The 25,483-nt window shown below is 37.4% G+C and overlaps 2 protein-coding genes across 2 annotated transcripts; one reads left to right on the top strand and one right to left on the bottom strand.

Annotated features, from left to right (window-relative positions):
• Positions 1-13,758: 13,758 nt before the first annotated feature.
• Positions 13,759-15,985, bottom strand: LOC138911567 (uncharacterized; the record flags this gene model as incomplete). Its single annotated transcript, XM_070210942.1, has 1 exon — positions 13,759-15,985. A coding segment is annotated over one exon (2,001 nt), but the record flags the coding sequence as incomplete, so codon positions are not given.
• A 20-nt stretch (positions 15,986-16,005) lies between these two features.
• Positions 16,006-19,009, top strand: LOC138911566 (uncharacterized). The gene is made up of 2 exons (XM_070210941.1): positions 16,006-16,096; positions 16,172-19,009. Exon 2 carries the CDS (start codon positions 16,297-16,299, stop codon positions 18,868-18,870), a length of 2,574 nt encoding a protein of 857 aa, XP_070067042.1. The 5' UTR covers positions 16,006-16,096; positions 16,172-16,296; the 3' UTR covers positions 18,871-19,009.
• Positions 19,010-25,483: the final 6,474 nt, after the last annotated feature.

Raw genomic sequence — 25,483 nt, 5'->3', positions numbered from 1 at the left:
TGATTCTGAAGCAAACACCAGTGTAATAGAATTAAAACCTATTACGATGGAAGACACTTCTGCCGCCTCAAGGGCTTCCATAAAAGAAATTGTACAGGCCACACCGGAAATCGATGGAATAAAATCCATCTACAAATTTATTGCTGCAATACAATTAATAAACCTAACATAAGGTCCATACGAAGAAATTGTAATTGAAGTAATAAAATCCAAAATAGTTGGTTCAACTCTTTATAAAATACAAGATGAAATCACAATAAACGCGATGCTATCTAAATTGCAGACTATGATTTTCGGCGATTTTCCGATGTAGTAGAGGCAAAAACGGCTTATTTCTACCAAAAATGTAAATTAGCCACACAACTCGCAAACTAAATCGATAATTTGGAATCTTCTTATATCGATGAAGGACGAAAGGCAGAACATGCTGATACGTTCTGTACCAAAGAAGCCATTTCAGTCATGATCAAAATTTTGAGCATGACAAACTAAAAGCAATACTTTACGCAGGCACATTCAAAACGATGCACAAAATATATCCAATACAGTATAGTTATGACAGGCAATGCATGCTCGGTATTGTATTCTTGTATTGTAATAACTGTAGCAGGCTTCTAGCAACACAACAGTGAAGCTGCACGTCCTATCCATAGGTAGCTGTTAAGTATTGTTCGATAACTAAGAATAAGAAATAAGAAGAAGAAGAGTGTTAGACAATTGTAAAAGATCTTGGAGTCAGACCTTAGCAGAGAAGCGAGTAAAGTAGACGTGTTTTGGACTTGCTGAAGCTAAAAACTTTTGTATTGTAACGGCTCCTACATAACTATCGTGGTAATTACCGAGGCAGAGAAAACTCTCGTGGTTATAATAACAATTATAACAATAATTGTGGAAACTATAGAGGTAACAACCGCCTAAACGGAGATTACAATAATGGAAACAACGCCTCAAATAATAATAATAATAATAATAGCAACAACTACAGACACAACGGTAATGTCCGTCATGTCCAAGACTTAGCAGAAAAATGAACGAAAAGTAAATTTTTAGAAAATAAATTTTTAGAATATAAATTGTTAGAAGATAAATTGTTAGAGAGTAAATTGTTAGAAGATAATTTATTAAGAAGCAAATTGTTAGAAGATAAATTGCTAGCAGTCAACGACAAATTGTTAGGTTACGAATTAATAACAGAGAAGATTGTTAGATAAAAAAAAAGTTAGATAAATCGTTAGAAAAGCAGAAAAGGGAGAAAGGAACAGAGGAGGACACAATTAATAGAGAGGATTTTAAAATTTTAGAATAGGATTTTTAATTAAAATGATATAGATACAGAAGTTAGTGAAAAGGTTTATAACATTGATAAGCAGGTAGAGTATGCATTAAGAAACAAATTTATACAGATGCTAGATGCTACATACACAAAGGCAAAGAGACTAGATAGCCCTAAAATTAGATACGAAATATAGATTACAGTCGAGAAAGCGAAGCCACTTAGTTGCTTGCCAAGGCGATTATCGTACACAGAAAAGAGAAATTACAAATAATGTTAGACGAATACCTTAGAGATGGAACATCCAACCCAGTAGCTAATAATATGCTTCTGCAATCGTTTTAGTTAAGAAGTACACCGATGATTTGAGAATGTTTATTGCCTTCTGAAGACTAAAATAGATCACGATTAAAGACAATTATCCGTTGCGTTTAATAGACGACTTGTTAGATAGGCTTGCAGGTAAAACCATATTTACTAAACTTGATATGAAAAACGGCTATTTTCACGTTTTTGCTGAGAAGGAATCTATTAAACACATCTTTCGTGACCCTTTGAGGACAATTTGAATTTTGAAGAATGCCCATGGGATTGAAAACGGCCTCTCAAAAATTTCAAAGATTTATTAATAATATCTTTTTGGACATGATAAGGGATAATATAATCGTATACATGGATGATATTATGATTGCCAGCAGGAATACTCACGAGCACTTAGAAACCCTAAGGGTAGTGTTTAAGCGTTTAGTAGACAATAAGAAATCTACGAAGACGGCAGGAAAGCCGATGCAAAAGGTTCGGAGGCGATAAACAATTTTCCGATACCGGATAAAATTTAAGCAGTTCAACGTTTTTTGGGACTTTGCGTGTACTTTAGGAGATTTATTAAGGATTTCTCAACTATCGCAAAACCTTAATATGATTTGTTGAGAAAAGACAAAATATTTCAGTTTGGGGAAAACGAGCTAAGATGTTTTGTGTATCTTAAGCAGAGATTGTTAAAAGCACCGGTACTATCGATTTATGATCACAGAGATGAAATTGAGTTGCATTGTGATGCTGGTGCCTTAGGATTTGGAGCAGTATTGATGCAAACAAGATGTTAGATTGCATCCGATATTTTATTTCACGAAAGCGAAACACCACAGCGTTGAGCTGGAGACCTTAGCCATTATATATGCATTACGAAGATTCTGGATATACGCGCAAGGAAAACGGTTCACATTCATATCTGATTGCAATTCACTGACACTGACCTTGAACAAGATTGTCCTTCATCCCAGAATTGCAAGATGGGCGTTAGAGCTACAAGAATTCGATTATGAGATATTGCATAGAGCAGGTAAGCAAATGCCACACGTTCATGCATTCTCGAGATGTCATAACACGATTATGATAACGGAAGCAAATAACTTGGAAACCAATTTAGTAATATGTCAAATATGAAACGAGAAAACAAGGGATATTAGGAAATTGTTGGAGGTAGGTGAGCTTAAATTCTTTGAAATGAGAAATGGAGTAATATATAAAAAGACGAATGACAAAAGATTAAATTTCTATGTGCCTGAAAATATTATATAAAAACCATGACGAGCTTGGTGATATTGTTAGGGACAAGACGTTAAACGCGATAGTTAAAACTTACTGGTTCCCGAACGTGAAAAGAAAAATATTGAGTCACATCGAAAACTGTTTATGGTGCATATCATTTTCACCTAAGACAGGAAAAAAAGATGGGCTATTGCACAGCATACCAAAGGGCAACAAACCTTTTGACTTAGTTCATGTAGATCATTACGGACCAGAAGACAACAGCAGAGCAAAGAAATATATATTTGTAGATGTAGATGGGTTCACAAAATTTGTTAGATTATATACAACAAAGACATGAAACAGCAATGAAGTTATCTGCGCATTGAACGATAACTTTTGAGCCTACTGTAGGCCAAAATGCATAATATCTGATCGAGGAAGCTGTTTCACATCGGCCGAATTTGAACAATTTGTAGAAAAATTAAACGTGAAACATTAATATAGGCACAGGCAAGCCAATGGACAAGAAGAGCGAATTAAAAGAAGTTTAGGTCCAATAATTGCAAAACTAACAGAACCTGAAAAGGAACAGCCATGGGATATTATCATCTAAAAAGTATAATACACTTTGAATACTCATACACTTTGAACACTCAGTATAGTAGCACCAAGTTTTTTCTTAGCACAATGTTATTTGGGTTACCACAAAAAGGAATAATTATTGACGAACTAAGTAAAAATTTAGAGGAAACCAAAATATTAGACGCAGCAGACGAGCGAAACTTAGAAGATATTAGACAAAATCGCGTGGGGGGCCGCTCCTAGCGCACCGCTGCACTCTTTGCACTTCGTCGCTCACACTGCTCTTCGCTGCAGGTCTACTCATCCTTATAGTCTTTCTAAAAGTGCCAGCACGCTCGCTAGCGAGCAGGGCGCTTGCCTCGGCCGCTCGAGTTCCCCGCAAGCTTTCGCAACTACACCTTGCCCTTCGCCACTGAATTGTAGTTGTGCTCTCGAACGCGGTGTTGAGCAACAAATCAGCAACGCAAGGTTTCTGCTACGGCCGGCGGTTAAGTTCAAACTCAATTCAAACTAGGCTCCATGACCTTAAGTAGCTTCAATACATTAGCACCTTGCCTTAACTGTTCTTATTACTAATACAATGCTTATATACTATACAATGCTTATACCCTTTTATTATAATTATGAACTGTGGGGTGGCTACCTTAGTGGCCGTCTCACAACCGCCAAAACGGAGATTACAAAAATGGAAACAACGTCTCAAATAATAATAATAATAATATGAAAAATAATAATAATAATAATAATAATACTAATAATAATAAAAATAAAAATAATAATAATAATAATAATAATAATAATGATAATAATAATAATAATAATATTAATAATAATATTATTAATAATAATAATAATAATTGAGGGAGCATCAGCGTGCCACATCCGGCGACGCAGAGCTAATGTAGATGATGAGCAGCAGATTAAGCTAAACTTTTATAACTTACATACACTATACATATAAATAAATTTTTTAAAATTGAGCGAAATCAATTCTGCCCGATTAGAAGTGTAGCCCGTAAAGCTATACCAAAACATAGGTAGGCAAATGTTAAATAGAAACATTCAGATTGTGAAGACACAATTAAAGAGAATATATATTTGTAACCAGTTCTAAGAATATAATAAATTTGAAAATGGGTTTGTGTGGCTCAGATGATAGTTAAACAAAAGATAATACGGCCATTGTGGTCAATAACGTAATAATAGTTGATCACACAGGGGACATTCAAGCTCTGTGGAGTTTAACACATATAAGTATTACAAGATCAATTTTTCCTCACTATATTTGTAAAACCACTAACCAAACAACATATAGACTGGACATCCCATACAAACAGCGTTGTCACAAAAAGTATCGGAGGCATCTGGTCCAAAATCGCGAGTAAGGGAGTAAGACATACATATGATGTATTTTTGAACCGCTTACTCTACAGGAAAGTGCTCGGCGCACTCTCTTCCATATGACTTGTGCGATAGAACGGCAACGCTGTTAACTTTTATCTCGCTCGCACTTACTCTCAGCTCTCAATGCTCTCTCTATGTTTAGGGATCGTTTCAATGTGTGTGTGTGTGTATTTGTCCGACAAGCAAAACTGCGCACAAATTCAATTTTTCCCAAATGCTGAGGCATTTCTACCCTTTTGAAGGCACGAGTAATATGAAATAGAGAAAGGGTTTGCCACGTCGATGCGAAATTCTTGCATTTTAGCTCGCTATCGTTGGTAAGGGTACCCAAGCGTTGCCATGTGTGCATTTAAACTATTTTGGACTCGCTATTCACGCATACTTGCATACTTTGTATATGAATATAAGCATTTATGCGCTTCTGTGCCTGTTGCTTGCCTGCCTGCCTGTCCCCGATGCAAATTTAACAATTTCTTTTTAATGATTCGATGAATGAAATTTGAGTAAAAATAAAAATCTTTAAAATATTAAAATATACCAAATTAAAAAAAAAGGAGCGATTATATATTTATGGTTTTAATAATTTTGGTGATCAGTCACTTGACCTCCATATGCAGGTGCTTGTCAAAAGTTGACCCATTCATTCATCGAAATCTTAAAAAAGAAGGGCGCGCGTCAGACGCGTGCCAATAATGTATTTTCTTTTGCGCCCAATTAGCCCATTTACAGACATTTGTATGTGTGTGTCTGTGTGTAGAGGTCCAAAATTAGAAATCCTAAAATCTTGTTAAATTTGCATCGGGGACAGGCAGGCAGGCAAGCAACAGGCACACAAGCGCATAAATGCTTATATTCATATACAAAGTATGCAAGTATGCGTGAATAGCGAGTCCAAAATATTTTAAATGCACACATGGCAACGCTTGGGTACCGTTACCAACGATAGCGAGAGTAAAATGCAAGAATTTCGCATTGACGTGGCAAACCCTTTCTCTATTTCATATTACTCGTGCCTTCAAAAGGGTAGAAATGCCTCAGCATTTGGGAAAAATTTAATTTGTGCGCAGTTTTGCTTGTCGGATAAATACACACACACACACACATTGAAATGATCACTAAACATAGAGAGAGCATTGAGAGGTGAGAGTAAGTGCGAGCGAGATAAAAATTAGCGTTGCCGTTCTATCGCACAAATCATATGGAAGAGAGTGCGCCAAGCACTTTCCTGTAGAGTAAGCGGTTCAAAAATACATCATATGTATATCTTACTCCCTTACTCGCGAGTTTGGACCAGATGCCTCCGATACATTTTGTGACTGCTTTCCGGTACTCATGTCCAGTCTATATGCTGTTTGGTTAGTGGTAAAACAAAATAAAATTATTAATAAAAAAACAGGTAAGATGTTCTAGTCGGGAGCTCCTGACTAGGGGATACCCTGAACCCTCATCTTCCAACATTAAATTCATATATATATTCTATTTTAGAAGCTATATGTCAAGTTTGGTGACTCTAGCTCTTATTATTTACCAAAATTGCCCAAAAAACAGGATATCGATATTGATTTTTATCGATTGCTTGGAAACGGAGTAACTTATCTATTATCGGAAACAAACTCGATCTGCGCAGGCTCTGAGATACTTGCGTTTATACATACAGATGGAGGGACGGATAGACAGACGGACATGGCTAGATCGACTCGGCACTTGATGCTGATCAAGAATCTATATATTTTATGGGGTCGGGGATGCTTCCTTCTGCCTGATACATACATTTGGATTTTGCACACATACAATATAACCCTATACCCATTTTTAATGGGTTCAGGGTATAAAAAGATGTGAGACGTTACATTAATGTATCAATTGATAACATTCATTAGAGCCATGAATGAAATGATAGTGTCCAAATCAAATAATAACACACAAAATTGTCCGCAAATCAAAGAAATAAGATCAAAATTTGACAAACCATATAAATGTCTAACGCAATACAAAGAAACACAGCAAAGTACAATAAACTAACACGCAAATATATTAGTAAAGTTTTTAAATGAAGTACGAACATTATATTCGACCATAGAGAAAGATTACCAATCAACATTGGTCACAAGCCTCAAAGGTCTTAACCAAATTTCGAATAAATTAAGTTGCGATAAGAGTAAAGAATAATTTGGATAAATCGATTCCAACTATACTGAACACAGCTTTAACAATCGAAACAGCTAAACAGTTTGAAGATAAAGAAAAGAAAGAAAGTGAATCTGATACAGTCACTGACATGGAACTAGAAGTTAAAGATATACATAATCTTACAACTTCAGCGATAATTGCATTACCTGAATTGTCAGAGTGTTCTGATTCTGAAGCAAACACCAGTGTAATAGAATTAAAACCTACTACGATGGAAGACACTTCTGCAGCCTCAAGGGCTTACATAAAAGAAATTGTACTGGCCACACCAGAAATCGATGGAATAAAATTCATCTACAAAGATTTATTACTACAATACAATTAATAAACCTAACAAAAGGTCCATATGAAGCAATTGTAATCGAAGTAATAAAATCCAAAATAGTTGGTTCAACTCTTTATAAAATACAAGATGAAACCACAATAAACGCGATGCTGTCTAAATTGCAGACTACGATTTTCGGCGAAGCATTCGATGTAGTAAAGGCAAAAATGGCTAATGTCTACCAAAAATGGAAATTAGCCTCACAATTCGCAAACTAAATCGATAATTTACGAAAACTATTGGAATCTTCTTATATTGATGAAGGACGAAAGGCAGAACATGCTGATACGTTCTGTACCAAAGAAGCCATTTCAGTCATGATCAAAAATTGTGAGCATGACAAACTAAAAGCAATACTTTACGCAGGCACATTCAAAACGATGCACAAAATATATCCAATACAGTATAGTTATGACAGGCAATGCATGCTCGGTATTGTATTCTTGTATTGTAATAACTGTAGCAGGCTGCGAGCAACACAACAGTGAAGCTGCACGTCCTATCCATAGGTAGCTGTTAGGTATTGTTCGATAACTAAGAATAAGAAATAAGAAGAAGAAGAGTGTTAGACAATTGTAAAAGATCTTGGAGTCAGACCTACGCAGAGAAGCGAGTAAAGTAGACGTGTTTTGGACTTGCTGAAGCTAAAAACTTTTGTATTGTAACGGCTCCTACATAACTATCGTGGTAATTACCGAGGCAGAGAAAACTCTCGTGGTTATAATAACAATTATAAAAATAATAACAACAATAATTACAAGAATAGAGGACGTGGAAACTATAGAGGTAACAACCGCCTAAACGGAGATTACAATAATGGAAACAACGCCTCAAATAATAATAATAATAATAACAACAACTACAGACACAACGGTAATGTCCGTCATGTCCAAGACTTAGCAGAAAAATGAACGAAAAGTAAATTGTTACAAAATAAATTTTTAGAATATAAATTGTTAGAAGATAAATTGTTAGAGAGTAAATTGTTAGAAGATAATTTGTTAAGAGGCAAATTGTTAGAAGATAAATTGCTAGCAGTCAACGACAAATTGTTAGGTTACGAATTAATAACAGAGAACTGTGTGGACTTAGATTGTTAGATAAAAAAAGTGAAATAAATCGTTAGAAAAGCAGAAAAGGGAGAAAGGAACAGAGGAGGACACAATTAATAGAGAGGATTTTAAAATTTTAGAATAGGATTTTTAATTAAAATGATATAGATACAGAAGTTAGTGAAAAGGTTTATAACATTGATAAGCAGGTAGAGTATGCATTAAGAAACAAATTTATACAGATGCTAGATGCTACATACATAAAGGCAAAGAGACCAGATAGCCCTAAAATTAGATACGAAATATAGATTGCCAAGGCGATTATCGTACACAGAAAAGATAAATTACAAATAATGTTAGACGAATACCTTAGAGATGGAACATCCAACCCAGTAGCTAATAATATGCTTCTGCAATCGTTTTAGTTAAGAAGTACACCGATGATTTGAGAATGTTTATTGCCTTCTGAAGACTAAAAAAGATCACGATTAAAGACAATTATCCGTTGCGTTTAATAGACGACTTGTTAGATAGGCTTGCAGGTAAAACCATATTTACTAAACTTGATATGAAAAACGGCTATTTTCACGTTTTTGCTGAGAAGGAATCTATTAAACACATCTTTCGTGACCCTTTGAGGACAATTTGAATTTTGAAGAATGCCCATGGGATTGAAAACGGCCTCTCAAAAATTTCAAAGATTTATTAATAATATCTTTTTGGAAATGATAAGGGATAATATAATTGTATACATGGATGATATTATGATTGCCAGCAGGAATACTCACGAGCACTTAGAAACCCTAAAGGTAGTGTTTAAGCGTTTAGTAGACAATAAGCTAGAATTGAGGCTGGATTTTATGCAAGACCATATAAAATATATAGGGTTCGAAATCTACGAAGACGGCAGGAAAGCCGATGCAAAAGGTTCGGAGGCGATAAACAATTTTCCGATACCGGATAAAATTTAAGCAGTTCAACCTTTTTTGGGACTTTGCGTGTACTTTAGGAGATTTATTAAGGATTTCTCAACAATCGCAAAACCTTAATATGATTTGTTGAGAAAAGACAAAATATTTCAGTTTGGGGAAAACGAGCTAAGATGTTTTGTGTATCTTAAGCAGAGATTGTTAAAAGCACCGGTACTATCGATTTATGATCACAGAGATGAAATTGAGTTGCATTGTGATGCTGGTGTCTTAGGATTTGGAGCAGTATTGATGCAAACAAGATGTTAGATTGCATCCGATATTTTATTTCACGAAAGCGAAACACCACAGCGTTGAGCTGGAGACCTTAGCCATTATATATGCATTACGAAGATTCTGGATATACGCGCAAGGGAAACGGTTCACATTCATATGTGATTGCAATTCACTGACACTGACGTTGAACAAGATTGACCTTAATCCCAGAATTGGCGTTAGAGCTACAAGAATTCGACTATGAGATAGTGCATAGAGCAGGTAAGCAAATGCCACACGTTCATGCATTCTCGAGATGTCATAACACGATTATGATAACGGAAGCAAATAACTTGGAAACCAATTTAGTAATATGTCAAACAAGAAACGAGGAAACAAGGGATATTAGGAAATTGTTGGTGGTAGGTGAGCTTAAATTCTTTGAAATGAGAAATGGAGTAATATATAGAAAGACGAATGACAAAAGATTACATTTCTATGTGCCAGAAAATATTATATAAAAACCATGACGAACTTGGGCATATTGTTAGGGACAAGACGTTAAACGCGATAGTTAAAACTTACTGGTTCCCGAACGTGAAAAGAAAAATATTGAGTCACATCGAAAACTGTTTATGGTGCATATCATTTTCACCTAAGACAGGAAAAGAAGATGGGCTATTGCACAGCATACCAAAGGGCAACAAATCTTTTGACTTAGTTCATGTAGATCATTACGGACCAGTAGACAACAGCAGAGCAAAGAAATATATATTTGTAGATGTAGATGGGTTCACAAAATTTGTTAGATTATATACAACAAAGACATGAAACAGCAATGAAGTTATCGGCGCATTGAACGATAACTTTTGAGCCTACTGTAGGCCAAAATGCATAATATCTGATCGAGGAAGCTGTTTCACATCGGCCGAATTTGAACAATTTGTAGAAAAATTAAACGTGAAACATTAATATAGGCACAGGCAAGCCAATGGACAAGAAGAGCGAATTAAAAGAAGTTTAGGTCCAATAATTGGAAAACTAACAGAACTTGAAAAGGAACAGCCATGGGATATTATCATCTAAAAAGTAGAATACACTTTGAATACTCATACACTTTGAACACTCAGTATAGTAGCACCAAGTTTTTTCTTAGCACAATGTTATTTGGGTTACCACAAATAGGAATAATTATTGACGAACAAAGTAAAAAGTTAGAGGAAACCAAAATATCAGACGCAGCAGACGAGCGAAACTTAGAATATATTAGACAAAAAGCGCGTGAGGGGGCGCTCCTAGCGCTTATATAAATAAATTTTGTAAAATTGAGCGAAATTAATTCTTGCCGATTAGAAGTGTAGCCCGTAAAGCTATACCAAAACATAGGTAGGCAAATGTTTAATAGAAACATTCAGATTGTGAAAAAAATTGCTTCAATAAAAATTAATGCAAGACACAATTAAAGAGAATATATATTTATAACCAGTTCTAAGAATATAATAAATTTGAAAATGGGTTCGTGTGGCTCAGATGATAGTCAAACAAAAGATAATACGGCCACAGTGGACATTCAAGCTCTGTGAATTTTAACATTTATATTACAAGCTCAATTTTTCCTTACTATATGTGTAAAACAAAATAAAATCATAAATAGAAAAACAGGTAAGAGGTTCTAGTCGGGAGCTCCCGACTAGGGGATACCCTGAACCCTCTTCTTCCAACATCAAATGCACATGTATGTATATTCTATCTTAGAAGATATATGTTACCAAAATTGCCCAAAACCAGGATTTCGATATCGATTTGTATCGATTGCTTGAAAACGGAGTAATTTATCGATTATCGGAAACAAACTCGATCTGCGCAGGCACTAGGAGCACTTACATTTCAAGTCTCTAGCTCTTATAGGTTCTGAGATACTTGCGTTCATACATACGGACAGACGGTCGGACGGACGGACGGACATGGCTAGAACGACTTGGCTATTGATGCTGATCAACAATATATATACCATATGGGGTCGGAGATGCTTCCTTCTGCTTGTTACATACATTTGCATTTTGCACAAATCTAATATACCCTTTCTACCCATTTTCAATGTGTTCAGGGTATAAAAACAAGTACTTTCCCCGGTAGGGCTTGATCTTGCGACAGACCAGACGGACGGACGGACGGGCGGACGGACGGACGGACGGACAGACAGACAGACAGACGGACATGGCTAGATCGACTAGGCTATTGATGCTGATCAACAATATATATACTTTATGGGGTCGGAGATGCTTCCTTCTGCCTGTTACATACATTTGCATTCTGCACAGATCCAATATACCCTTTTAACCCATTTTCAATGGGTTCAGAGTATAATAAAAGTTTACACAACTAATGTCAATTTAAGCATAGTATAAAAGTATAAAAAACGAAAATACATATAGCATATATTAAAAAAATCTCAGATGGCAAAGGATCAACAAACTCGATCGGCCTACAATTTTTCGAATTAAGAATATGAACATTATAACATAACTTTTACATAGTATTAAACAATTTTCTGATCCCTGGTGATGGAATAATTGGAATAGATTTGAATAAAAAATTCAATTGACAATTAGATTTCTCAACAGAATCCAGCTCAATTATATAAAGACCAAATAATATTAAGCATTCAATACATATTCCAATCCTTCATAGCATTGAAAACAACAAAATAGTTGTCCCTCTCGTTGTAAAGTAACTCGACAAATTAAAACACTAAAGATGTTCAAATTTTAATACCCCATCATGAAATAGAAAATGGTATATATGTTGGAAACTCAATAACTCAATTCAAAAACGCACATGTGCGTATATTAAATACAACAAACAATATGAAAATTTTCAATATAAAAAAGATTCAGTTTGAAACACTTAAAAATTTCAATATAGTTGATTCAAGCGATTTTCAAAGAGCAGAATCAGTACTAGCAAAGTTCAAGAAAAATGTTTCACCTCAACATTCCAAAGTAATGACAGAAATGTGTTCAAAATATACAGATAATTGTTGATTAGAAACAAAACCAATCACGACGAATATTTGTAATGGACTACCGTCAAATAAATAAAAAAAAATTATCAGTCAAATTTCCTCTACCGTAGCGCTGGATGATTCGTTGCATTTTGCAATTATTAGAAATTAATTATTCTATAATATTATATTATTATGCCAAATACTCCCGTCACATAACATGATTATATAAGAAAGATGTTAAATTCGAATGGACAGCTGATTGCCAGCATACCTTCTATTATCTTTAAAAGGCATTAACCTAACTGCAATATCCCGATTTTAGCACAGAATTTTGTATAATCACAGATGCTAGTAAAGAAGCATGTGGAGCGGTATTGACACAATCATACAATGAAATTCAGCTACCAGTTCTCGCAGTTTTACACAAGGCAAAAGCAATAAATTCACAAAAGAACAAAAGTTAGCAGCTATTCATTGGGCGATAAACCACTTTAGAGTATACATATGCGGATGACATTTCATAGTAAAAACAGACCATAGATCATTAACATACCTTTTTATACCCTGAACCCATTAAAAATGGGTATAAGGGTATATTGTATTTGTGCAAAATCCAAATTTATGAAACAGGCAGAAGGAAGCATCTCCGACCCCATAAAGTATATATATTCATGATCAGAACCAATAGCCGAGTCGATCTAGGAGCTCCCGACTAGAACCTTTTACTTGTTTCAATTAAAAACCTAACCTAACAATTTTTATTCACGTTGCGGACACATTATCCCGCATAAGTATAGGCGACCTAAAAGAATAAATAGAAACATACTGATGGCCCAAACAAGATCATCTAATAGACAGGAAAACATCTGCGCAGATGATAAAACGAAATTGTTTAATAATCAAAATGAACAGAAACAACCCAATGTCTATGAAGTCGTTAGTAATAATGACGTAAACAAATTTGCAAAATTAAAATTTAATAACTCCAATTGTTTTTTTAAACAATGAAATAGAATCATTTCGCAATTCAAAATTAATGATTTGTACTCCAATGAAAAATTTTACTTAGGACAATTTTTTTAAAGGCTTAATCGTGAAGCCGGGATACATAATATCGTTAATTTGCAGATGTCAACAAGTGAACAACTATCCGTATTTGTATTACTACCTTGTTAAAAATAAAAAAAAACTTATTGATGGCTCTGGCGACCTTTCCATATTTCAATATTTATTTGTTGGCTGGCTCGAGGTCCGTGTTTGTTAAAACAAACAATGAAAAACAATTTTATTCAATTCTCTTCCGATATATTTCGGTTGCACATCGGCAAACCGTCTTCAGGGCACTAACACCAAGATACAAAAAACACCAAAAAACAATTAACAATTATAATACAATAAATTAAACATTATTTCGAACATTTTACATACATTATTTTACACGTCTGCGCTTTTTGACGTGGAGATTGTTACTGAGGTTGTTTGACTGTTTAAGAGGTGTCTGTACAAGTGAGCGCAATTTTCTGTGTCTGTCTTGTAGTTTAGTCGTTTGTAGGTTGGTGTGTTAATTATGTGTAGCATTTCCAATGTGTGTCGCTTGTTATAGTGTTGTTCTTGTTGTAAGATTGTTGTTTCATCAAAATTTGGTGTGTGGTTGCTTCTTATACAATGGGTCATAAGTGCTGTTTTCTGTATATTATTTTGATGTCTTAGTTTGAAGTCCGATTTATGTTGACTAATCCTTGTTTTTAGCTTCGATTTTGTTGTACCTATGTAGACACTATTGCACTTGTTGTTGTTATCCCCGCCACATGGTATTTGGTAAACGACGTTGCTTTTTTCGATCATCGGGATTTTCGACTTTATCTTGTTGAAGAATTTTTGTAATGTATTCGTCGGTTTGTGTGCTACTTTTATATCTTGTTTGTTATAACAGTCTGAGTTTGTGAGGCGTTCTGATAGTCGTGGTACATATATTAGTGATTTGTATATTTTAGCAGGTTCTGTTGGCTTTTTTCTTTCGATTTGTCGTCTTTTTAATAATGTTTTGATTATATTTGGGGGGAAGTCATTTTTGGTCAAAAGTTCTTTGATTTCATGTTCAATTTCTTTGTGGTATATTGTGTCCGATATTTTCATCATTCTATTCATACAGCCTAGTGCTGTATTGATTATCATACTCTTTGGGTGGTTTGAATTGAAGTTGAGTATTCGTCCGGAGGCTATGGGTTTCCTATACCACTTTATTTTGAGTGTGTTGTCCATTCTGCTTACAATAGAGTCTAAAAATGGTAATTTCCCGTCCTTTTCTAATTCCATTGTAAATTTTATCTGTTTGTGGAAGGAATTCAATTCTTTTAGAATATTTTCCACGTCTATTTTGTTCGTTATGGCAAAAAGGTCATCTACATATTTGGTCAAGAGTCTTGGTTTTATTTTTAATTTATCTGTAATCTTGTCCAACAGTTCCTCCATTAATATATCTGCGATTACTGGGGAAGCCGGTGATCCCATTGGCATTCCCTTAAGTTGTGTGTATATTTTGTCTTCGTATTTGAAATATCTGTTTTCCTGTATGCAAAATCTAACTATGTCCATAAATAGTTGTTTCGGTATATTCGTGTGCTCTTCTAATTTGGTCCATTTTTGTCTTATTGTGTCAAGTGCTAATTCTATTGGTATGCTGGGAAATAAGGATACTACGTCAAAAGATACTAATGTTTCCTCTTCTCTAATCTGGGAGTTGTTGACTCTGTCTTTAAAATCTACCGCGTTCTTGATGTTGTACCTAGAGTCCATTGTCAGATTTTTTAATATTTGTATTATATATTTGCACAGCCCGTAAGATGGAGATCCTATGGAAGAACATATTGGTCTCAGTGGAGTTCCTTCCTTGTGTATTTTTGGTAGTCCATATATCCTCGGAGGTACCGCTGTTGTTGTAGTCATCTTATTTCTTTCGTCCTTTGAAATAAGACCCATCTTGAATAATTGTGCTACGAAGGTGTTATTCTTTGTCTGTAGTCTTGATGTCGGATCCAGTCTCAATGTTCTATACGCGCATAAGTCGTCTAAAATATTTGTCATTTTATTTTTATATTCATCCTCATCCATTGCTACGGTTTTGTTGCCCTTATCCGACGATAGAATTTTAATATTTATATTTTCTTTCAGTAATTTTCGTGTCTGTTCCACTGTGTCCAGTATTGCTCGATCCCTACTGTTTTGGTTGTTCTTGGTTTTATGCTCTTTGACTAACAAAGAGAATTTTGTGCGCGCCGACTCTTGTGTTTCCTTTTCTTTTATTGTTTGCACTAGCTCCTCACCGTCTGCGATGTATTTCAAGAGAGGAAAATCTCTCTTGCTGATTGGGAGAGCGAACTTCGGCCCTTTTGCGAGTAACGCTACGACGTTTGGCGGGAATTCTATTTTTGTTTTGTTTACAAGACAGACACAGAAAATTGCGCTCACTTGTACAGACACCTCTTAAACAGTCAAACAACCTCAGTAACAATCTCCACGTCAAAAAGCGCAGACGTGTAAAATAATGTATGTAAAATGTTCGAAATAATGTTTAATTTATTGTATTATAATTGTTAATTGTTTTTTGTATCTTGGTGTTAGTGCCCTGAAGACGGTTTGCCGATGTGCAACCGAAATATATCGGAAGAGAATTGAATAAAATTGTTTTTCATTGTTTGTTTTAACAAACACGGACCTCGAGCCAGCCAACAAATAAATATTGAAATATGGAAAGGTCGCCAGAGCCATCAATAAATATCAACGGAAGGCACGCCGTATGCACAGCAACCAACATGAGCTACGCAAAAATAAAAACTAAATACAAGGATTCGAAAAGAACAATTAATAAATTCCAACTAACACTGGTAAAATTAACTAAACTTAAATCTAGTTTAAAATTTTTGTTAAAATGTAGAAAATCAAATTTAATACCTAACTTCATCAAAAACTTGACACAGCATTTGACCATACTGACCACTGACAATAAAACCCACCCTGACATAACAAGAACATTGACTAGACACACACATTTTTACCATACCAAAATATTAAACTTACTTATAAAACACAAACACAACCTATTACAAGAACAAACAAAACATATGGAAAAAGCAAAAACAAACATAGAACAACTGATGACCACAGATGACGCAAAAGCGTTTTTTGAGAGCGAGAGAAATATAGAAAACAAAATAACAACAACACTCAAGAAAAGACAAGAAACGAAACACGATAAGTTACGAGATCAACGGAACCTAGCCTTAGCGGATAACAACACGCAAAGAGAGTGGTTTGTAAACAAAACAAAAATAGAATTCCCGCCAAACGTCGTAGCGTTACTCGCAAAAGGGCCGAAGTTCGCTCTCCCAATCAGCAAGAGAGATTTTCCTCTCTTGAAATACATCGCAGACGGTGAGGAGCTAGTGCAAACAATAAAAGAAAAGGAAACACAAGAGTCGGCGCGCACAAAATTCTCTTTGTTAGTCAAAGAGCATAAAACCAAGAACAACCAAAACAGTAGGGATCGAGCAATACTGGACACAGTGGAACAGACACGAAAATTACTGAAAGAAAATATAAATATTAAAATTCTATCGTCGGATAAGGGCAACAAAACCGTAGCAATGGATGAGGATGAATATAAAAATAAAATGACAAATATTTTAGACGACTTATGCGCGTATAGAACATTGAGACTGGATCCGACATCAAGACTACAGACAAAGAATAACACCTTCGTAGCACAATTATTCAAGATGGGTCTTATTTCAAAGGACGAAAGAAATAAGATGACTACAACAACAGCGGTACCTCCGAGGATATATGGACTACCAAAAATACACAAGGAAGGAACTCCACTGAGACCAATATGTTCTTCCATAGGATCTCCATCTTACGGGCTGTGCAAATATATAATACAAATATTAAAAAATCTGACAATGGACTCTAGGTACAACATCAAGAACGCGGTAGATTTTAAAGACAGAGTCAACAACTCCCAGATTAGAGAAGAGGAAACATTAGTATCTTTTGACGTAGTATCCTTATTTCCCAGCATACCAATAGAATTAGCACTTGACACAATAAGACAAAAATGGACCAAATTAGAAGAGCACACGAATATACCGAAACAACTATTTATGGACATAGTTAGATTTTGCATACAGGAAAACAGATATTTCAAATACGAAGACAAAATATACACACAACTTAAGGGAATGCCAATGGGATCACCGGCTTCCCCAGTAATCGCAGATATATTAATGGAGGAACTGTTGGACAAGATTACAGATAAATTAAAAATAAAACCAAGACTCTTGACCAAATATGTAGATGACCTTTTTGCCATAACGAACAAAATAGACGTGGAAAATATTCTAAAAGAATTGAATTCCTTCCACAAACAGATAAAATTTACAATGGAATTAGAAAAGGACGGGAAATTACCATTTTTAGACTCTATTGTAAGCAGAATGGACAACACACTCAAAATAAAGTGGTATAGGAAACCCATAGCCTCCGGACGAATACTCAACTTCAATTCAAACCACCCAAAGAGTATGATAATCAATACAGCACTAGGCTGTATGAATAGAATGATGAAAATATCGGACACAATATACCACAAAGAAATTGAACATGAAATCAAAGAACTTTTGACCAAAAATGACTTCCCCCCAAATATAATCAAAACATTATTAAAAAGACGACAAATCGAAAGAAAAAAGCCAACAGAACCTGCTAAAATATACAAATCACTAATATATGTACCACGACTATCAGAACGCCTCACAAACTCAGACTGTTATAACAAACAAGATATAAAAGTAGCACACAAACCGACGAATACATTACAAAAATTCTTCAACAAGATAAAGTCGAAAATCCCGATGATCGAAAAAAGCAACGTCGTTTACCAAATACCATGTGGCGGGGATAACAACAACAAGTGCAATAGTGTCTACATAGGTACAACAAAATCGAAGCTAAAAACAAGGATTAGTCAACATAAATCGGACTTCAAACTAAGACATCAAAATAATATACAGAAAACAGCACTTATGACCCATTGTATAAGAAGCAACCACACACCAAATTTTGATGAAACAACAATCTTACAACAAGAACAACACTATAACAAGCGACACACATTGGAAATGCTACACATAATTAACACACCAACCTACAAACGACTAAACTACAAGACAGACACAGAAAATTGCGCTCACTTGTACAGACACCTCTTAAACAGTCAAACAACCTCAGTAACAATCTCCACGTCAAAAAGCGCAGACGTGTAAAATAATGTATGTAAAATGTTCGAAATAATGTTTAATTTATTGTATTATAATTGTTAATTGTTTTTTGTATCTTGGTGTTAGTGCCCTGAAGACGGTTTGCCGATGTGCAACCGAAATATATCGGAAGAGAATTGAATAAAATTGTTTTTCATTGTTTGTTTTAACAAACACGGACCTCGAGCCAGCCAACAAATAAATATTGAAATAAAAAAAAACTTTATTATTGGCCCCAAATGAATTAAACAATTGTAAACTATGTCTAAACTTGTGTAAAATGCCAACAAGTAAATACCACAACACATACAAAAGCACCAATGGTAATAACGAGTGCACCGAATGTCGAGTAGTACACCGATACTATTGATACTATTTTAATTAATACAATCAAAAGACCTCGTTCAGAGAATAAAAACAAGTATACAGTTACTATAATAAGTGTTCTCACTAAAAATCTAGTTACAATACCTGTTTGGTCAAGTGACCGGTAGAGATACCGGTAGAGACTGCGTGCAGTAACAGCAGAAGGCAATAATCATAATTACAGCTTAAGAGCAAATGAGTTTGTAAGTTGCTGCCTACTCTCTTCATCGGCCCTTTGCCGCCTGCATTGACGCGCTGTGCGGCAAATAAATACATTTGAAACAAAATATGATTTTTCGAATTCCGTTCCACACAAGGCAGTGCTAATTAATTAGTTGCAAAAAGGCTTGTAACTGCACATTTTGGTGACCCCGATGTGATTTTTCTTCATTACTCTTTCGTTTCCTTTTTGTTCGCATTTTGTTTTATATTTTCATTTTATAATTTCATTGCGTATATTTACAAAAAGTTGTGCGTTAAGTGCTGCGAGCCTCAACATAAATTGATAAATTTAATCAAGTCTCTCTAATAACTGTACCTAACCGCATGCTTGTGCATATGCATACAGTTTGTCGTTGTACATAGACGCCGTAGCAAAATCCCCGTTAATCGTTGCGCGCTTTAAGCAGCTATACGCTATCTCGAACGAAGACTTGTGCGCGCAAATTTTGTATTGTAGTTCGGCTGTGTGAACTTTGTTGTGCCCTACATTAACAATGTTTGATGAAGGTGCAAGAGCAATGAAAATGAGGCGACATCTGCTTATCAAGTGGCGGTTGGATTGCTGCAGTTCCTAAAGTAATGATTAAGAATTTAAGTGATCGAGTCAATAGAATGTCCTCTGAACTTGATCCCGCGCGACTTCGCGATGTTGTTGACTACGAGCTGCAAGATATTCATGGCAACTGACTTGCAGGCGAAATTTGAAACAATCTATGATAGTTTGTTAGATGTGAGTCAGGCCAGCGATGAAGAGGATCTTCAGTCAAGTTTTGAGTCAACTATTAGGCGGCTACGAGTGTCCCTTCAACGCGAGCGCGGAAATCGAAGCAAGATTCAGCAGATTCCACATTGCTCCACTCTTAATTCAGCCGCAGCCGATGATCCGCGCTCTACTTTTGTTGTTCCAAACCACTCTCGATTGCCTCAACTTAAATTGCCGGAGTTTAGTTGAGGCTACACAGAATTGTTTGACTTCTCGAATATGTTCACCACGGTCATTGATAAGGATCCGTATTTGGCCAACATTGAAAAACTTCAGCATCTACGGTCATGCCTCAAAAGAACAGCGCTTGATACAATTCGCTTGTTTGTAATGTCAAACGCTAATTGTGCTGCCGCCTTCGAACTGCTTGATAACTGTTTTAATAACAAGCGTCTTGTTTCTCAGGCACATATTGCTGAAATTTTGGGTTTAAGAAAGGTGGACAAGGCTGCGACGACACAACTGCGCCAATTCTCAGATAAGGTCAACTCTCATTTACGTGCGTTAAAGTCGATGGGCAGTGTGGAACAGATCGCCGTATGCATCATAGTACACACACTGCTGCAAAAACTCGATAGCGCCACGCAAGCTAGCTGGCAGGATGATGCGTCATTGGACGTCATACCATCATGTGAGTGCCTTACAGCTTTCATTAAGAAGCGTTGTCAAAGGCTGGAAAATGCGGATCACGCGACGGCAATGTACACGCCTGGCTCCCAGGTGGGCCAAAACAACAATAGTAGAAGAACGTTTGTGGTGACTAAGAATGGAACATATGCATGTGTATTTTTGTCATACCGCAGGCCATTCCATTTATAAATGTTTGCCATTCGCAAAATTATCGCCCTCGCTGCGCCTTCATGAAGCCAAACGACTTGCGCTGTGCATTAATTGCCTGCAAAGGGGACATCAGGTGAGAGTCTGCGGTTCCAGCACTTGCAGAGTCTGTGGAAGCAAACACCATAGCCTGTTGCATCTTGGCAACACAAGCAGTTACATCGTTGCTTCCAGCTCACACAATGTTCAAGAAGCCGAAACGTACACGTCATCTCAAAACATCCTGGCGGCAACTTCATCGTCGACACTCCCCATCGACCAGCATCTTAAGCACGATGTCGTTCTACTTGCCACTGCCGTCATCAATGTAAAAAATCGCGCTGGCTCCTTGGTGCCTTGCCGTGCGTTGCTCGACTTTGGGTTGCAATTGCACATCATCACATCTCGTCTTGCTCATCAGCTCCAGCTGCGCAAGTTCAAGTCCACAGCAGTCGTCTCTGGCATTGGTGATGCAGCGTTTTCGTCAGATGGGTTTTCGGTAAACATCAGTGTCCAATCGCGAGTGTCTGAATATTCCACATGCATCCCGGCATTGATTGCACCATCCATCACCGATTATCAGCCTGGCTTCACTCTTGACGCTGCATCATGGAACATTCCGTCAAACATACATCTAGCTGATCCTGGATTCTTAAAGTTTCAGCAAATCGACATGTTGATCTGAGCCAGTCTGGTTTTCAATCTGCTCTGCGTTGGCCAGATTAAACTAGCTGCTGGACTGCCGATATTGCAAAAGACTCCTTGGTTCGCGACTGGAGGTGCTCCACATGCAGGAAAATCATCGCTCGTGGCTAGGCGATCAGTGATGAAACCAGATCTGCTGGTAGACTTGCATCTGCAGACAAATGCACAGATTGACGAATTAAACCGTCGGTTTTGGGAGGTGGAATTTTGCACAGAGCTTGAGTCATCACCAAACAAGGAGGAGCGTGACTGCGAGGCTCAATTTCAGGCCAATTTTAAGCGTTTGCCGACTGGCGAGTATACAGTTCGTTTACCGCTTCGACTAAGCCTGGATCAGCTGGGTGACTCCTATCAACATTCCTTAATTTAGAAAGGAAACTAGACCGCAATCAAACTATGAAACCCTGTATGCAGCATTTATCAAGGAATATTTTGACTTAAATCATATGTCACTTGTTACCTTAGCTGCACTAGGCCAATGCAAATACTATCTGCCACATCACTGCGTGCTGAAGGAGGATAGCCCTACAACCAAGCTAAGGGTCGTGTTTGGTGGATCAGCAGCTACTACCTCTGGACACTCGCTGAATGATGCACTGATGGCAGGTCCTACCATCCAACCGAAACTGTTTTCGATACTGATACGTTTTCGTATATTCGCAGTCGCCCTCACAGGCGACAAATGCAAAATGTATCGATGCGAGTCGAACCAGCAGACAGCTTTCTTCAATGTATCCTGTTGCGTGATTCTCAGCATCAGAAGATACAGACTTACAAATTAAACACCGTCACCTACGGCACAAAACCAGCATCGTTTCTCACAGTGCGCGCTATGCACCAACTGGCCATGGATGAGCAGAAGGCATTTCCTATTGGCGCTGACATTATTAAAAGGGATTTCTACGTGGATGATTTCATCTCTGGTGGTAGCTGTATTCAAGAAGCAGTTGAGATATTGAAGCAAACGTCTAGACTACTCGCCAAGGGCAACTTTAAGCTGCGAAAATGGTGTTCTGGCGACGCTACTGTACTCCAAGGCATACGGGAAGGGGATAGAGAATCGCTGCTTATATTCAACAATGGCAGCGATATCACGAAAACGTTAGGCTTCGTTTGGGATCCCGTTTCTGACTGATTTCTGTTTTCTTTTTCTTCACTGAGGCTACCCTCGAGACTGACAAAACGACCTCAATTGCTCGTTTTTACGACCCCCTTGGTCTTGTTGGTCCCGTAATAACAAAGTCTAAGATTCTTATGCAGGATCTCTCGAGAGAAAAACTGGACTGGGATGAGAGCTTGCCTGTACACTTAAGCACAGCCTGGGTTAACTTTTGCGCTGATTTTGCATCAGTATCCCCGTCGTGCACTCTCATCAGACAGCACAGTTGAGATTCACGAGCGCCTGTAAAAACCATCACTGTACCAAAGCCGGAACTCTGCGGATTTGCATTATTGGCTGAACTTATCAGCGAAATCTACCAACTGAAAGTGTTTAGCTGTCGTTATTACTGTTGGTCAGACTCTGCTGTAGTTTTGGCTTGGATTCGCAATGATGCTTCCAATTTCAATATATTCGTTGCCAATTGGGTCGCAGCCATCCACTGGCATGGAATGGCATCACATTCCCATTGAATTAAGCCCGGCGGATATAATTTCACGAGGAGCGCTGCCCAGTGAGCAGGTCTCCGTTATGGGCCCATGGCCCGAGCTTTCTCAGAAAAGAAAAGAAAGAGTGGCCTGCCTCCTGTGTACCTGTCGAATCCTTGCCAGAACTCCGCCACAAGGAATTACTCGGAACTGCGGCGCAACTTGATCGCTCGATTGGCTGCAAGTTCATCGACTTGTTCTACAAGCTGCAACGCGTCTTTTTTATGACTACAATGCACTGATGGAAGGAAGGCCTGTTAACCGGTCTAGCTATATGGCTTCTCTTGCGCAATTCTTTGACGACTTCGGCTTACTCCGCATCGGTGGACGGGTGAAAAATTCGTCGTTGGACTCCTTAGCGCGACATCCGATTATATTGCCAGCATCCTGTGACCCGAACAATAATAATCCACTTTCATAAACGGAATTTACATGCTGGACCTCGCACCGTATTGGATTCGATTCGGCTCCAATACTGGCCCATTGGCGGTCATGAAACAGTCTCTAGTATTGTTGCCACATGCACAGTCTGTTTTCGTGCCAAGCCACGATTGGCAGAGGACATAATGGCATATCTACCAGCTAATCGTCTCGACACATCGTATTCTTTTATGGTCACTGGCGTTGATTACTGTGGACCATTCATCTACAAGAGCGAAGTGCGCAACAGGCCTCCCGTGAAATGCTACATTAGCCTGTTCATATGCTTTGCTACAAAGGCAGTACACTGAGAGCTTGTAAAGGATTTGTCAACAATATCATTTCTAAACGCCCTTAAACGGTTCATCCTAACTCGCACTAGACTTTCAAGGATCTGGTCTAATAATACGACAAACTGTGTAGACGCTGAGTATGAGCTGACAGATCTGAGCCGCCTGTTCCTGAGTGATGAGCATGTTCAAGAGCTTTGCCTATCCAACTCAATTGAATGGTCGTTCATCCCTCCTCGCTCTCCACATTTTGGCGGGCTATGGGAAGCCGCTGTGAAGAATGCGAAGCACCATTTTTATCGCTCTGTCGGCCCTTCCATCTTGGACTTCGATTAGCTGCGCACGCTCGTCTACCACATCACGGCAAATTATTAATTCTCGTTCATTGCTTCCACTTTCAGAGCATCCCGATGATCTTGACGTCTTGACACGCGCACACTTCCTGGGTACAGCGCCATCTTCGTCATACATTGAGCCTGATCTAAGGAAGCTTAATTTCAATCGGCTTAGCTATTTTCAGCGCGAAACATACTTTCAACAAGTATTTTGGGGCCGTTGGCGCGAAGAGTACTTAACGCTTCTTCAATAGCGCTCCAAATGGCGCACTCCTCAGCCAGGACTCTCCATCAACGATGTCGTCCTTGTAAAGAATAAGATAAAAGATAGAGTTCTAGAGCTGATCTCGGGATCTGATGGGGTATGTAGATTTGCAGTGCTGCGACTGGAGTCATACGCAGTGCCGTGGGGAGGATTTGGTCAAGTGACCGGTAGAGATAACAGCGACGGCTGCGTGCACTAACAGAAGAAGGCAATAATCATAATTACAGCTTAAGAGCAAATGATGTTTGCTGTTTGTAAATTGCTGCCTACTCTTTTCATCGGCCCTTTGCCTCCTGCATTGACGCCCGCTGCCCATCATTCGGAGCGGAGCTCAATGATCAACTAATCAACTATTCGTTTTGCATATAGTTGATTAGTTTTTCGTTTGATCGCAAGCAAGGCAGGGCTATTTGGATTTGACTGCCGAGCAATATTATAGCATTTCGTAAATTATAAGTGCCCTGTGCGGCAAATAAATACATTTGAAACAAAAATATAATTCTTTGAATTTCGTTGCACGCAAGGTAGTGCTAATTAATTAGTTGCAAAAAGGCTTGTAACTACACAATACCAGTAGCAAATAAAAGTGCAAAAACAGTAGCGAGAGCAATGTTTGAATATTTTATACTTAAGTTCGTCCTTTGGAAGACGTTCATAACGGACATGGCAACTGAATACAAAAATTCACTTATAGGACTTATACTACCAGACCTAGGGTACAGTAGAAAGATCTCATCGAACATTTAACGAACAAGTTCGTTTATACATTTCGATTGACAAGGATGATTGG

This window comes from Drosophila virilis, unplaced genomic scaffold, assembly GCF_030788295.1.
Source record: "Drosophila virilis strain 15010-1051.87 unplaced genomic scaffold, Dvir_AGI_RSII-ME tig00001611, whole genome shotgun sequence".
Taxonomy (NCBI): domain Eukaryota; kingdom Metazoa; phylum Arthropoda; class Insecta; order Diptera; family Drosophilidae; genus Drosophila; species Drosophila virilis.
This window is presented reverse-complemented; position numbering and strand designations above follow the sequence as displayed.

Bases quoted from the DNA above. Each gene is read 5' to 3' on its own strand.
- LOC138911566 (XM_070210941.1), top strand. From the start codon at position 16,297: ATGGAAAGGTCGCCAGAGCCATCAATAAATATCAACGGAAGGCACGCC.